This window comes from Oncorhynchus tshawytscha, linkage group LG10 (assembly GCF_018296145.1).
Source record: "Oncorhynchus tshawytscha isolate Ot180627B linkage group LG10, Otsh_v2.0, whole genome shotgun sequence".
NCBI lineage: Eukaryota > Metazoa > Chordata > Actinopteri > Salmoniformes > Salmonidae > Oncorhynchus > Oncorhynchus tshawytscha.
The window spans coordinates 37,069,324-37,086,186 of record NC_056438.1 but is presented as its reverse complement, the minus strand read 5'-3'; the positions used below and the strand labels follow the sequence as shown (position 1 = coordinate 37,086,186).

Genomic DNA, 16,863 nt, shown 5'->3' with positions numbered 1-16,863 from the left:
ATGGTTCTCAATCAGAGGCAGGTGTTCGTCATTGTCTCTGATTGGGAACCATATTTAGGTAGCCTGTTTGGTGTTGGGTTTTGTGGGTGATTGTCCTTGTTCCTGTCTCTGTGTTACTTTGCACCAGTATTAGGCTGTTTCGGTTTTCGTGTTACGTTTATTGTTTTTGTATTTGATTCATGTTTACTTTGTTTCATTAAACATGGATCGCAATAGCCATGCCGCATTTTGGTCTGACTCTCCTTCACCACAAGAGAACCGTTACAATAAGAGTAAATTAAGATATGTAAACATTATTAAAGTGGCATTGTATAAAGTGACTAGTGATCCATTTATTAAAGTGGCCAGTGATTGGGTCTCAATGTAGGCTGCAGCCTCTCTGAGTTAGTGATTGCTATTTAGCAGTCTGATGGCTTTGAGATAGAAGCTGTTTTTCTCAGTCACAGCTTTGACACACCTGTACGAGCCTCGCCTTTTTTTTCACCTTTATTTAACCAGGTAGGCAAGTTGAGAACAAGTTCTCATTTACAATTGCGACCTGGCCAAGATAAAGCAAAGCAGTTCGACACATACAACGACACAGAGTTACACATGGAGTAAAACATACAGTCTAAACAAGTCTATATACGATGTGAGCAAATGAGGTGAGATAAGGGAGGTAAAGGCAAAAAAAAAGGCCATGGTGGCAAAGTAAATACAATATAGCAAGTAAAACACTGGAATGGTAGATTTGCAATGGAAGAATGTGCAAAGTAGAAATAAAAATAATGGGGTGCAAAGGAGCAAAATTAATTAATTAAATACAGTAGGGAAAGAGGTAGTTGTTTGGGCTAAATTATAGGTGGGCTATGTACAGGTGCAGTAATCTGTGAGCTGCTCTGACAGTTGGTGCTTAAAGCTAGTGAGGGAGATAAGTGTTTCCAGTTTCAGGGATTTTTGTAGTTCGTTCCAGTCATTGGCAGCAGAGAACTGGAAGGAGAGGCGGCCAAAGAAAGAATTGGTTTTGGGGGTGACTAGAGAGATATACCTGCTGGAGCGTGTGCTACAGGTGGGAGATGCTATGGTGACCAGCGAGCTGAGATAAGGGGGGACTTTACCTAGCAGGGTCTTGTAGATGACATGGAGCCAGTGGGTTTTGGCAACGAGTATGAAGCGAGGGCCAGCCAACGAGAGCGTACAGGTCGCAATGGTGGGTAGTATATGGGGCTTTGGCAAAAACGGATTGCACTGTGATAGACTGCATCCAATTTGTTGAGTAGGCTATTGGAGGCTATTTTGTAAATGACATCGCCAAAGTCGAGGATTGGTAGGATGGTCAGTTTTACAAGGGTATGTTTGGCAGCATGAGTGAAGGATGCTTTGTTGCGAAATAGGAAGCCAATTCTAGATTTAACTTTGGATTGGAGATGTTTGATATGGGTCTGGAAGGAGAGTTTACAGTCTAACCCATGGGTGTCAAACTCTGGCCCGTGGGCCAAATTTGGCCCGCGGGGTAATTATATTTGGCCCGCGAGACAATACCAAATTACTACTAGAGCTGGCCCGCCGGTATTATACAGCGCATTCACCACTAATACTACGAATCCCATAATGCTCTGCTGTTTTCACGCGCCAATCAGGACAGGACCCAGAAACGCTCTCTCCTCTGTGACAGTAGTCATAGCAACATAGACGCTACAACTATCAGCGAGCTAACCCTTCCCAAAAATGGCGAAAAGAAAGGCAGGAAACAGGAGCTTTCTGGACAAGTGGGAGGCAGAATATCTGTTTACATATGTAAAAGACAAACCTGTTTGTCTTGTTTGTGGAGTCAACGTGGCTGTAAGTAAGGAGTACAACATTATACGACACTATGAAACGAAACACCATGACAAATACAAGGACCTGGACATGACTCAAAGGAGCCAGAAAGTAGAGGAGATGAAAAGAAGTTTGGTTTCACAACAGAATATGTTTAAAAAAGCCACATCACAAAGCGAGGCTGCTGTAAAGGCTAGTTATATAGTGGCAGCAGAGATCGCAAAATCAGCCCGGCCCTTTAATGAGGGAGAGTTCATGAAAAAGTGCATGATGAAGGTTTGTGACCTCGTATGCCGAGAGAAAAAACAAGCATTTTCAAACGTGAGCCTGAGCAGGAACACAGTAGCTGATCACACATGTGATCTTGCCACCAATCTGTATGACCAGCTGATGGAAAAGGGAAAAGATTTTGTTGCGTTCTCCCTCGCTGTGGATGAGAGCTGCGACGCATCTGATACTGCTCAGCTGTCAGTCTTCATCCGTGGAGTGGACTCAAATCTGTGTGTTACGGAGGAGCTATTAGGATTCAAATCAATGCATGGCACAACCACAGGAAAGGAAATCTTTGAGGAGGTTTCCAAATGTGTAACTGAAATAAAGCTGCCGTGGGATAAACTCGTTGGATTAACGACAGATGGTGCGCCAGCGATGTGCGGTAAAAAGAGTGGATTGGTGGGCATGGTTCGGGAGAAGATGCGGGAAGAGAACTGTGCAGGTGAGCTAACTGTTTACCACTGCATCATACATCAGGAAGCACTGTGTGCCAAAGCCCTAAAGATGGAACATGTTATGACCACAATAACACAGGTAGTTAACTTTATAAGAGCCAAAAGGTCTAAATCACCGCCAGTTTAAATCTTTTCTGGAGGAGTGTGGTTCGGAATACGCAGACGTCCCGTATCACACAGAGGTGAGATGGCTAAGCAGAGGAAAAGTACTGAACAGATGTTTCGAGCTGCGTGAGGAAATATGTCAATTCCTGGAAACCAAAGGGAAGGATACAGCAGAGCTCCGGGAGCAAAAGTTCCTGTGTGAGCTGGCCTTTCTGTGACATCTCGAGCCATCTCGATGCGCTGAACCTGCAGCTTCAGGGGCGGGGGCGCATCATCACAGACATGTACACTGCAGTGAGGGCCTTCAAAACTAAACTGTGCCTGTGGGAGAATCAGATGCTGCAAGGAAACCCTTGCCATTTTCCCTGCTGCCAATCCATAAAAGCGCAGATCTCTACCCCCGTGTTCCCATGCGCACAGTTTGCTGAAAAACTCAGTGTTCTCGCCGCTGAGTTTAGCCGGCGATTTGCCGACTTCGATGCCCAGAAATGCAAGTTTGAACTGCTTAGTAATCCCTTCGCAGTTGATGTGGAAAATGCACCAACCAACATCCAAATGGAGCTGATTGAACTCCAGTGCAACGACACGCTGAAGTCAAAGTATGATGCTGTGGGCACCGCACAGTTTCCACGGTTCATCCCTGACACAATGCCTCAGCTCCGCACCCAAGCTGCTCAGATGCTCTCCATGTTCGGCAGCACTTATCTATGCGAGCAACTTTTCTCCTCGATGAAGATGACCAAAACAACTCACAGGAGACGTCTGACTGATGAACATCTTCGCTCGATACTGAGGATTTCTTCAGCTCAGAGCTTGAGCCCAGACATTGATGAACTAGCATCCAAGAAGAGATGCCAGGTATCTGGCTTGGGCACATCAGATTAGACCAGTGTGCAATAATTAATGTTTTCTTTATGCACTTTTTCTTGCTACAAGGCATGGGCTTGAATGGTTGATTGATTTATTATCATTTTATTTGTAAAATTATTAGCCAGTGGAAAAAGTTTATTTTGGTATTTAAATCAGAAGGCTGCAAATAGAAAAGAGGCATACAATTTTTATTTAAATTTTATTTATTTAATAAATGAATGCCATTGATGTGTTTTTTCATTTGAAATTCGATTTTGCATGTCTCCACTATTAAATTATATATTGTATGGTAATAAGCGATGCTTGTTTCATATTCAATGTTAAAGCAAAACTTGTTTGGGTCCATATTAAAAGGTTAATTTGTTCAATGTTGGCCCGTGACTTTGTTCAGGTTTTACATTTTGGCCCACTGGGTATTTGAGTTTGACACCCCTGGTCTAACCAGACACCTAAGTATTTGTAGTTACCCACGTATTCTAAGTCAGAGCCGTCCAGAGTAGTGATGTTGGACAGGCGGGTAGGTGCAGGTAGCGATCGGTTGAAGAGCATGCATTTAGTTTTACTTGTATTTAAGAGCAATTGGAGGCCACGGAAGGAGAGTTGTATGGCATTGAAGCTTGCCTGGAGGGTTGTTAACACAGTGTCCAAAGAAAGGCCAGAAGTATACAGAATGGAGTCGTCTGCGTAGAGGTGGATCAGAGACTCACCAGCAGCAAGAGCGACCTCATTGATGTATACAGAGAAGAGAGTCGGTCCAAGAATTGAACCCTGTGGCACCCCCATAGAGACTGCCAGAAGTCCGGACAGCAGACCCTCCGATTTGACACACTGAACTCTATCAGAGAAGTAGTTGGTGAACCAGGCGAGGCAATCATTTGAGAAACCAAGGCTGTCGAGTCTGCCGATGAGGATGTGGTGATTGACAGAGTCGAAAGCCTTGGCCAGATCAATGAATACGGCTGCACAGTAATGTTTCTTATATATGCCGGTTAAGATATCGTTTAGGACCTTGAGCGTGGCTGAGGTGCATCCATGACCAGCTCTGAAACCAGATTGCATAGCAGAGAAGGTATGGTGAGATTCGAAATGGTCGGTAATCTGTTTGTTGACTTGGCATTCGAAGACCTTAGAAAGGCATGGTAGGATAGATATAGGTCTGTAGCAGTTTGGGTCAAGTGTCCCCCCCTTTGAAGAGGGGGATGACCGCAGCTGCTTTCTAATCTTTGGGAATCTCAGACGACACGAAAGAGAGGTTGAACAGGCTAGTAATAGGGGTGGCAACAATTTCGGCAGATCATTTTAGAAAGAAAGGGTCCAGATTGTCTAGCCCGGCTGATTTGTAGGGGTCCAGATTTTGCAGCTCTTTCAGAACATCAGCTGAACGGATTTGGGAGAAGGAGAAATGGGGAAGGCTTGGGCGAGTTGCTGTGGGGGGGTGCAGTGCTGTTGACCGGGGTAGGAGTAGCCAGGTGGAAAGCATGGCCAGCCGTAGAAAAATGCTTATTGAAATTCTCAATTATGGTGGAATTATCAGTGGTGACAGTGTTTCCTATCTTCAGTGCAGTGGGCAGCTGGGAGGAGGTGTTCTTATTCTCCATGGACTTTACAGTGTCCCAGAACTTTTTTGAGTTAGTGTTGCAGGAAGCAAATTTCTGCTTGAAAAAGCTAGCCTTGGCTTTTCTAACTGCCTGTGTATAATGGTTTCTAGCTTCCCTGAACAGCTGCATATCACGGGGGCTGTTCAATGCTAATGCAGAACGCCATAGGATGTTTTTGTGTTGGTTAAGGGCAGTCAGGTCTGGGGAGAACCAAGGGCTATATCTGTTCCTGGTTCTAAATTTCTTGAATGGGGCATGTTTATTTAAGATGGTTAGGAAGGCATTTTTTTTAAATATCCAGGCATCCTCTACTGACGGGACGAGATCAATATCCGTCCAGGATACCCCGGCCAGGTCGATTAGAAAGGCCTGCTCGCTGAAGTGTTTCAGGGAGCGTTTTACAGTGATGAGTGGAGGTCGTTTGACCGCTGACCCATTACTGATGCAGGCAATGAGGCAGTGATCGCTGAGATCTTGGTTGAAGACAGCAGAGGTGTATTTAGAGGGCAAGTTGGTTAGGATGATATCTATGAGGGTGCCCGTGTTTAAGGCTTTGGAGAGGTACCTGGTAGGTTCATTGATAATTTGTGTGAGATTGAGGGCATCAAGTTTAGATTGTAGGATGGCTGGGGTGTTAAGCATGTTCCAGTTTAAGTCGCCTAGCAGCACGAGCTCTGAAGATAGATGGGGGGCAATCAGTTCACATATGGTGTCCAGAGCACAGCTGGGGGCAGAGGGTGGTCTATAGCAGGCGGCAACGGTGAGAGACTTGTTTTTAGAGGTGGATTTTTAAAAGTAGAAGTTCAAATTGTTTGGGTACAGACCTGGATAGTAGGACAGAACTCTGCAGGCTATCTTTGCAGTAGATTGCAACACCAATTCTATCAACACCAGTTCTATCTTGTCTGAAAATGTTGTAGTTTGGAATTAAAATTTCAGAATTTTTGGTGGTCTTCCTAAGCCAGGATTCAGACACAGCTAGAACATCTGGGTTGGCAGAGTGTGCTAAAGCAGTGAATAGAACAAACTTAGGGAGGAGGCTTCTAATGTTAACATGCATGAAAGGCTATTACGGTTACAGAAGTCGTCAAAAGAGAGCGCCTGGGGAATAGGAGTGGAGCTAGGCACTGCAGGGCCTGGATTCACCTCTACATCGCCAGAGGAGGAGTAGAATAAGGGTGCGGCTAAAAGCAATAAGAATTGGTCGTCTAGAACGTCTGGAACAGAGTGTAAAATGAGGTTTCTGGGGGCGATAAAATAGCATCAAGGTATGTACAGACAAAGGTATGGTAGGATGTGAATACAGTGGAGGTAAACCTAGGTATTGAGTGATGAATAGAGATATTGTCTCTAGAAACATTGAAACCAGGAGATGTCATTGCATGTGTGGGTGGTGGAAATAATAGGTTGGATAAGGTATAATGAGCAGGACTAGAGGCTCTACAGTGAAATAAGCCAATAAACACTAACCAGAACAGCAATGGACAAGGCATATTGACATTAAGGAGAGGCATGCTTAGTCGAGTGATCAAAAGGGTCCAGTGAGTGGAGAGGTTGGTTGGGGGTCACGGCGATTTAGACAGCTAGCCAGGCCATCGGTAGCAAGCTAGCATAGGATGGAGGTCTGTTATTAGCCACCTCTTGCGTTCCGTCAGTAGATTAGCCGGATAACTCCTTCGGGTAGATAACGTCGGCAGTCCAGTTGTGAAGGCCCTGTGGGGCTCCGCGTAGGCAGTAAAACGGGTCCGGATAGGTGACTGCAGCCCAGGAGTGATTGATGGAACTCTTCAGCTGGCTAGCTCCGGAATAATTGATGTTTGCTCCGGAATGAACGAAAGCCGATAGTCACACGGATAGCAGCTAGCTAGCTGTGAGATCCAGGTATGAATGTCCAGAGTTAGCGGTTGAAATCCATGGACATGGAGAGAAAAATTGGTCCAGTATGTTCCGTTCCGAGCTGCGCCGTACAAAACTGCCGCTAGATTTTCGAGCTAAAGGATAGCTGATGACCACAAACCGTGGTTAGCTGAATACTAACGATTTGCCAGTAAAGAAGCTAACTAGCTTCTGAACTAGCTTATGATTAGCTTCTGAACTAGCTTCTGATTAGCTTCTGGATTAGCTTCTGGCTAGCTTCTGGCAGCTTCTGGCTAGCTTCTTGGAGGATTACAGATTTGAGGTAAATAATACTTTTTTATAAATATAAATTGGTGAGGCGGGTTGCAGGAGAGTGTTTTGAAGATGAGTTTATGGAAAATTAAAAAAATGTATGTGAAAAAAGTTGTAAATGTATATATGTACGGGACACGACAAGACGAGGACAAAAGACGTCTGAACTGCTATGCCATCTGGATGGTAGCAGTGTGAACAGGCAATGGCTCAGGTGGTTGTCGTCCTTGATGATCTTTTTGGTCTTCCTGTGACATCGGGTGCTGTAGGTGTCATGGAGGGCAGGTAGTTTGCCCCCGGGAATGCGTTGTGCAGACCACACCACCCTCTGGAGAGCTTTGCAGTTGTGGGCAGAGCAGTTGCCGTACCAGGCTGTGAAACAGCCAGACAGGATGCTCTCGATTGTGCATCTCTAAATGTTTGTCAGGCTTTTGACAAGCCACATTTCTTCAGCCTCCTGAGGTTGAAGAGGCACTGTTGTGCCTTCTTCACACACTGTCTGTGTGGGTGGACCATTTCCGTTTATCCGTGATGTGTACGCCTAGGAACTTCAAACTTTCCACCTTCTCCACTGCTGTCCCTTCGATGTGGATAGGGGGGTGCTCCCTCTGCTGTTTCCTGAAGACTACAATCATCTCCTTAGTTTTGTTGACGTTGAGTGAGAGGTTGTTTTCCTGACACCACACTCCGAGTGCCCTCATCTCCTCCCTGTTGGCTGTCTCATAATTGTTGGTAATCATCGTCTGCAAACTTGATGATTGAGTTGGATGCTTACATGGCCACGCAGTCGTGGGTGAACAGGGAGTACAGGAGTGGGCTGAGCACTCACCCTTGTGGGGCCCCAGTGTTGAGGGTCAGCGAAGTGGAGATGTTGTTTCCTATCTTCACCACCTGGGGGCGCGCCATCAGAAATTCCAGGAACCAATTGAGACCCAGGGACTGTCGTTTCAGCAGCCAACAAGTGCTCAGCATATGTAGGAACTACTTCAAGACTGTTGGAAAAGCATTCCGGGTGAAGCTGTCATCAAGTTTTGATGTCTTCACTATAATTCTACAATGTAGAAAATAGTAAAAAGAAAAGAAAAACCCTTAAATGAGTAGGTGTTCTAAAACTTTTGACTGGTAGTGTATATATTGAGCACCTACCCACTACTGATGTTAACTTTAGACATCTTATAATCAAGCAACATTTCAGAAAATATTTAACTGGCATACTGCCAGCTGACTGGTCGAGTAACCTCTTCTGCCAGGATGCCTTTCATAAGGATTAGTGACACGTCCAATACATCGCCAACCAGACTGACAGGAACCTCTGACTCGATGTAATACAGCCACCATCCGCTGGGATTTTGTGCTGTATCACCACATCTCTCTACAACACACACACTCATACTCTCTAGCCATTATGTGGCAGCATCTGCACTCGTAGCAGTTTTTGTCACCACTACGCCGACCCTCTAGCTGATGCGTTTCAGGCGGCATATCTGTGTTGTTACTGCAACGAGAACAAACTCTGGGGCAATGATCGGCTCAAACAGGAACGGCTTCAGTAAGTTTATTGGCTCCCTATCTAATGTTATTTAATTCGCTGTTATAAACTCATCTTCAGACTCGGAGTGACTCAGTAAATTCACCCATTTTTGGGAGTTCCAAACTTTTCCCTCCTGCCAGTGACGTAACAATGCCAATATGGTGATTTACAGTTAGCTGGAGTCCTAAATCCTAGTGATTCCATTCCTCTTTAACAGCATTCTCAACAAGGCAGATCCTACAGGCCCTAATTTTGTCACACCTGGACTACTGTTCAGTCATGGTGTCAGGTGCCACAAAGAGGGACTTAGCAAAATTACAATCATTGCTCCCATTCCAACTTATGTCCGTTGGCGTGGCTTAGCGGGTTGACGGAGCAAGGAGTCTGGATAGCCAAGCAACTGATTCCATCCACCACAACCTCAAACTGTTAGTGGTGGAGACTTGGGTTACGTTCCAACTGACACCATATTCCCTATGTAGTGCACTACTTTTGCCTAACCCTATGGACCCTGTTCAAAAGAAGTGCACTACATAGGAAATAAAGTGCCATTTTAGATGCAGCCTCTGAGAGGCAAGGGTTTCATTATGGAGGGAATGAAGCGGACACTCCCACTGCAAAATCTTCTTTTGTTTCAGTGAACATATGTCACTAATAAGAAGCCCTGTAAACCCTACAATTACACAATCCTGCTCTGCACTGGTTTACAAGATCAGCACCCTTAAACTGAGCTGGGCAGAAGGACTTGACACACACACACACACACACACACACACACACACAGATGCTTGCATATACAGTGCCTTCAGAAAGAATTCACACCCCTTGACTTTAAAAAAATGTTGTTGTGTTACAGCCTACATTTTTTTATTAATTAAAAAGAGGTTTCGTGTCAAGGATTCAAATCCTTTGTTATGGCAAGCCTAAATAAATTCAGGAGTAAATATTTGCTTAAAAAGGCAAATAATAAGTTTCATGGACTCACTCTGTGTGCAATAATTGTCTTTAACATGATTTTTGAACAAATAACTCATCCCTGTACCCCACACATACACTGTATTCAGACCCCTCATCAATCTACGCACAATAACCCGTAATGATCATGTGAAAACAGGTTGAGAAATTTTTGCAAATGTATAAAAAAAACCCACAGAAATACCTTATTTACATAAGTATTCAGACCCTTTGCTGTGAGACTCGAAATTGAGCTCAGGTGCATCCTGTTTCCATTGATCATCCTTGAGATGTTTCTACATTTTGATTGGAGTCCACCTGTGGTCAATTCAATTGATTGGACATGATTTAGAAAGGCACACACCTGTTTATATAAGGTCCCACAGTTGATAATGCATGTAAGAGCAAAAACCAAGCCATGAGGTCAAAGGAATTGTCCGTAGGGCTCCAACACAGGATTATGTTGGGGCACAGATCTGGGGAAGGGTAAAAAAAAACCCACCAAACTCAGGGAGGTGAGCAAGAAGCCAATGGTCACTCTGACAGAGCTCCAGCGTTCCTCTGTGGAGATGGAAGAACCTTCCAGAAGGACAACCATCTGTGCAGCACTCCACCAATCAGGCCTTTATGGTAGAGTGGCCAGACGGAAGCCACTCCTTAGTAAAAGACAACACGACAACACGCTTAGAGTTTGCCAAAAGGCAAATAATCAAGATTCTCTGGTCTGAAGAAAACAAGATTGAACTCTGAAACATGACCCGCCTAACCGCGCTCCTTAACACCCGCCACCTAAACACGTAAGCCAGCCGCACGAATGTGTCGGAGGAAACACCATTCAACTGGCGACCAGATTCAGCCTGCAGGCACCCAGCCTGCCACAAGGTGTCCCTAGAGTGCAGTGAGCCAAGTAAAGCCCCACCGGCCAAACCCTCCCCTAACCCAGATAATGCTGGGCCAATTGTGCGCCGTCCTATGGGACGGCCGGCCACGGGCGGTTGTGGCACAGCTCAGGAATGAACGTGCCTTAAACCGCTGCACCACTCGGTAGGCCCATGGATTCATTGTTTCATTGTGTGAATTGTTTGCCCTTAGCAGAGAAATAGATGCACTTCCTCAATCAAGAAAGCAAAATCTAGCTACTTTATATCTTAGACTCTGCTGGAGATCCTTCAATTTTGGAAAACAGTTAATGCACTGAAGTGTGACAATTCCTCTCCTTCCCTGCGTAAGCAAGTTGTCAGAATCTGGTATCATTAATGAGAAAAAATATATTTTTTATTTGAAAGAAATGGTGGTTGAACTGACCCTGGTCAGCTAATCGACTGCCTGTATATTTTTAAAACAAACCTATACTTTCCAATTGTATTTCCAAATGTATTAAAATGTTCAACAACTTGTCTTTTCAAATCAAATATAATCGGAATTCTTACTTTGAATATATGTGATAACAATTGAGATATTTGAAATACTATTTGAACCCAGGTCTGTTAAACATACGTACATTGGATGGTGCCCTTAGTGATCGTGTCCTAGCTGGATTGACAAAAAACTATTTAAAAAAGCATTTTGATGAGTTAATAAATAATTAAAATGGGCTTCTTCTGTAGGAACAGGTCTGTATCGATCCCTGTGGGACACCCTTTGTTATGTCCAGAAATCCTGATTTAACACCAGCAGTAAACACTTGTAACACTGTGTTCCGTCCTTTAAATCATTTTGAAACCAGCTACACGCAGCCTGGTCCAGGACAATTGATGAAAGCCTCTGAATAAGTAATTAGTGATCCACAGTGTCGATAAAAAGGACCGGACAGTGTTTCTTCTTATCCAAACAATTAAGAACATAATTTAAAACCAAAGAAGTAGCAGAGATGGTGTTATGACCTGGTCTGAAACCTGACTGGTGTACATTTAGAATACAATTCGTAGTTAAAAGGGATCTAAGTTGAGTATTTACCAATGATTCTAGAATATTTGCTCGGTAAGAGAGCTTGGGAATGAGGCAATCATTATTTAGGTAACATGGGTTACAAATATTCACTAGAAGTTGACTGAATTTCCATTGAGCCAAATGGAGGCTGGGAGAGGAAAGAGCAGTCAACTCAATGACTAGGGTCAATTAAACCACCATTTCTTTCAAATAAAAAGCCTACAGAGCTAAATGCTAATTAAAAGCATCACTTATCAATTTTTTCTCAGTAATGATGCCAGGGACTAAGACAACATGCTTAGGCAGGGGAGTATAGGAATTTCCACACTTCAGTGCATTAACTTTCCAAAATGTTGACGGATCACCAGCAGAGTCTGAGATAGAACTAGAAAGTAGCTTGATTTAGCTTTCTTAATTGAGGAAGTACATCTATTTCTCAATTGTCTGAAATGCTGCCACTCAGCAATCAGCACCAGCAGTCCATTTTCCTCATAATTTCCTTTACTTGTGTACTTACTGACAACAATAAACATCCTGATATACATTCTGTGGCACAAACTACAAAATATTAAACTCTTCTTCCTACTTTTTCTGGCCAATTCCCATTATAATGTTGGTCTATAAGCCACTGCTTTGCTCTCAGAAGATTGCTTGGGCTAAAACCTCTGTTAATACTCTGTTGTAATGAAATTCTATGATTAATACAAATATAGTTTTGAAACAAATGTAATTGATTTGGACACGAGGCCTAGGGTGTTAGCTGGGAGTGTATTACTATGCATAGGCTAGCTGCAACTGCATTATGTGCAGCAATGAATAAGTTGTTTAGTTTGGGTAGTGAAATAGAACATCTCATTTGCCTTTACTGATATGGCATTTTGTTCCATTTATGTGTGGTCGCTTGGAAAGAGTGAAGAATTAGGTTCACAGTGCATCGGTCTATGATGAAAATGCTTAATGTTTAATGTGATGGGAAAAGGCAATTCTGAGGTTCATGAATAAAACATGTATACCAGGTTATTCCAACACTCTCCAGTGAGTTAGCTACAGTAGAGTCCTCTTTAAATCTCTATGCACGAGAAGAAAAAGACAATCTTCCTCTTAAATTGTTAATATATAACAGAACGGATGTTCCAGCATAGGCTAACGGCAAGAGCTGCTGTGCATTTTTTTTTCTACATGAAAAGGTTGATGACAGAATTGAGATATTGGGACACAAGCTGGCCAGGGCGGTGTTCCATTCTTCGATTATTTCCAATATGCTACACCTGAGTGACAGGCATTAGGCTACATATCTGACAGTTGAAATAGGACATAATCTCCGCGTTTTTAGATGAGCTATTCAATGGCCCATTCCTAGGTATACAGAGAGCAACATTTACTAGCCTACTAGGGGAGCGCATTGAAACTCAAGGTATTTTTTTTACCTTCATTTAACTAGGCAAGTCAGATAAGAACTAATTCTTATTTTCAATGACGGCCTAGGAACAGTGGGTTAACTGCCTGTTCAGGGGCAGAACGACAGATTTGTACCTTGTCAGCTTATCCGAGACATGTTTGAATAGGATATTTAAACATTGTGACACCATTCACAACCCGTGCGTAAACATAAGCAAAATATACGGCAGCATCATATTTTGAACACCCTTACCTGTGCAGTCTTTTCCTTTCCCTTTGCATTCGCCACTTTGTAGGTAGGATGCCAATGATCCAGGCAATGAAGCGATAGCCACGAAGCAGAGGAACGCCAAGGAATAACCAGCCAAAGGTCCGGGCAACCTACCAGGTCGCAAGCTTCCAACCATGATGAAAAGGATGGAGACGATAACCAAACAAGGCTACTGTCACAGAATGTATCCAAAATTAAGTCAGTTCGACAACTTGACGAAAATATTGATGGGTAAATTGTGTTGAATGAAAGAACACAGCATAGAAGCAAGGATGCATGCACGAAGGAACACGCACTATGACAACGGGACGCGATGCAAAAATAATATAGCGGTATTCTTAGATACAGAGCACACAATTCTGAAGGCTCTTTACTCCAAATAAACGAGGTGGTCATCTATGAAACCTCAGTGGCTGACGAAATTCCCCAAGACGACAACAGAAGCAGCAACAGCATCCTCGTAGTCCGTCCTTCCAACACGCTCTGGGTCGTTTTATGATTTATCTGACGCCCCGGATTTAACACCGAGGCAAATCCCTCCTTTCAAAACAACACCTCGCTTGAATCTTCCTTTGAATCAATGTAAGTAGTCCTACACTCCCGGTACGTTTCCGTTCATAAAACCAAATCTGGTTTCAATAACCGAGAATTAAAGAGAAAAGGCGCCGGATGCGAAGCAGCTACAACAAAGAGATTTTGAGAGAATAGTCACGTGAGAGGATGCCCCCCTTCCTAGCCCTTTTGGGTGAACTATCCCTTTAATAGCTCTCCTGGAGTGACTGTCCCTACTCATTGGCAGTGAACAGCTAAAACAGATGTGAAATCTCTACTCTGGGAAGGGATTTTTCACTGTTTCGTATTGGGTGCCTGCAGTGAACAACTTGAAGAAAATGATGGGCTGCAAGTCTTATTTTCTTCTGTTTGTTCATGTTGTTCCCACACCACATTTGCAGTGAAGGGTGATTTTCACAGTGTGTTGAAGACAGTCTTGGGTAAGAGTACACTCTTACAGGCTGACTACAAGGTTCACGCCGCATGTGCGAGCATTGCAAAATAAATTAAGAAATCTATGTTAAACAATTATTGCACCCACACTTCTCGCACACGCCTTCGAGCGTCTGTGTTGCCAAGGGCTAACAGGCTGACCACAACGCTTGCATCACGGGCGCGAGCGTTGCAAAATAAATGTAGAAATCTATGTTATTCAATTATTGCACCCACACAGCTCGCACGCGCCAACGAATGTCTGCGTTGTGAAGGGATAAAATAGAAGTCTGTTCTATTTCTGACGCAGATCGCACTGCAAGTCCTGCCTCTCCCATCTCCTCATTGGTTTATAGAAGCAGGTACCCACGTGCCATCTCCTCATTGGTTATACCCACGTGGGTGACCTTAAGATGAACGAGGTCAGTGGCGGTAATGCACCTAATTTATGAAAGTTGCCAATCGCAATATAAAGTCAAGAGAAGATAAAGCCTGGAAGGAAGAGAGATGACTAGAAACGATTCGGTTGACTGTTTTATGTGTGGATTAATTGGAGGAGTAGAGGACCTTGTGCATTTCAGGTAAAATAACACCTCAATGTTTATATCCCAGGACAAATTAGCTAGCAACAGCAAGGTAGCTAAATAGGACAAATTAGCTAGCAAGTGCAAGCTAACTAGCTAAATTGCCATACATTTTTTATACTTTTCGGCCTGTCCCCAAAATAATACAATTGGTTCAGAGTTTGTTTTGATATTTTAACCTGCGTGTCGTGATCGTGTTTGCTTTGGGGGGACAAAATAGATTTATGCGCGATGGTGCACGAGCGCAGCCGGTTTGGGTTCCGTGTTAGGAAAAAAGGTGCTATCTATGTCATGCCCTGATCTGTTTCACCTGTGATTGTCTCCACCCCCTCCAGATGTTGCTTACTATCCCCGGTGTATTTATGCCTGTGTTTGCTGTCTCTCTGTGCCAGTTCGTCTTGTTTGTCAAGTCAACCAGCGTTTTTGTGTCTCAGCGCCTGCTTTTCCCAGTCTCTCTTTTCTCACCCTCCGGGTTTTGACCCTTGCCTGTCCTGACTCTGAGCCCGCCTGCCTGAGCACTCTGTCTGCCCCTGACCTCGAGCTTGCCTATCGTCCTGTACCGTTTGGACTCTGACCTTGTTTATGAACTCTCGCCTGTACCCGACCTGCCTTTTGCCTACCCCTTTTGTTATAATAAATATCAGAGCTCAACCATCTGCCTCCTGTGTCTGCATTTGGGTCTCGCCTTGTGCCCTTATAATCTAGAACTTAAAATGGTTCTTCGGCTGTCCCCATAGGAGAACCCTTTGAAGAATCCTTGTTGGTTCCAGGTAAAACCCTTTTGGTTCCATGTAGAATCCTTTCCACAGATGGTTCTACATTGAACCCAATTTTTGTTTTACCCAAGACCAAAAATTGTTTACCTACACCCAGAAAGGGTTCTCCTATGGGTCAGCCGAAAGAACGCTTCAGAATCCTTTTTTCTAAGAGTATAATTTCACTGTCTCTCCACCCCTACAGCAGTAAGTGAACTGATCATGGCTGGTAGGGTTTTTCCCTGAGTTATCACAATTTTTGTTCATCCATTTTTCATACATTTTTCACATTTTTCCACGGTACTTCACTGTTTTCCCCAATTCCTCTCTCCAAATTCAAAAGTGAACACCAATTTATACTATTTTCACATTTCCTTGTCTATTTTCCAGTGTAATAGCTTTAAAGTAATGCTTTTCTCCATATTTCACCATCCCACAACAGTGAGTGGCATTGCCTGCAATCCTTGGGTAGCATTTTACATTTTCAAAGCCTACAGTACAACCCAGTAATAAGCTCCTCGGTACTGCTGCCGTTTTCCCCCATCGATTCTCTCTGCCTCAATCCAACCATGCTGAACAGCAGAATCATATATTAGGCTATGCAAACCTCTCAAAGGTATACAGTGTATCCTTGGCGACGGGCATTTATTGTGCTGAGTGTAAAAGGCCATGAATGAAGCGTGGAATCCGCCGATTCTCTGGGTCCCTCTCTGCCCAGGATAACGGTTTTAATGTAGCGTAAGGGGATACTGTGTGGATTGCAGGGGCTAAATGGATAAAGCCATCAGCAAATCAGCAATGCTAATTCCATTAACATCCAACTAATTGGCTTACTACATTTATGCAGGATTGGCAGGGATGTTGTCTGTCCACAATGTTATTCAGAAGTTTTAGGGAAAATCCTATTGAGGTGAGGTTTGTTGGGCTATACAACATGAATGGTAACATGAATGACATGACAAACACCCAACACAATACTGACGACTCCTAATTATCATATCACAATTCTCAAGCAACATAATTGGTAAAGCCCAGCATCAGTGAAATCTCCACCATTAAAGTACAAGTGCCAGCAACATTAAGTGCTAAAAGACCTATGACAGAGGATACCAGACTCCTGTACACAATGCAGGAATTTTGCTAGGATTCTAGCGACAACGCATTATGGCAGCATACTGTGTAAGACT

General features: G+C 43.8%; 1 protein-coding gene across 2 annotated transcripts in view; it reads right to left on the bottom strand.

Annotated features, from left to right (window-relative positions):
- The window catches only part of tmeff1a (transmembrane protein with EGF-like and two follistatin-like domains 1a), an 85,285-nt gene extending 71,211 nt beyond the window's left edge, over nucleotides 1-14,074 (bottom strand). Inside the window, exon 1 of one of the 2 annotated variants that reach the window (XM_024435014.2) lies at nucleotides 13,336-14,074. In XM_024435014.2, the coding sequence (XP_024290782.1) occupies nucleotides 13,336-13,489 (154 nt within the window). In that variant the 5' untranslated portion in view covers nucleotides 13,490-14,074. The remainder of the gene's footprint in view (nucleotides 1-13,335) is intronic. The other variant, XM_024435013.2, reaches the window with a different exon arrangement.
- Between the last annotated feature and the right edge of the window lie 2,789 nt (nucleotides 14,075-16,863).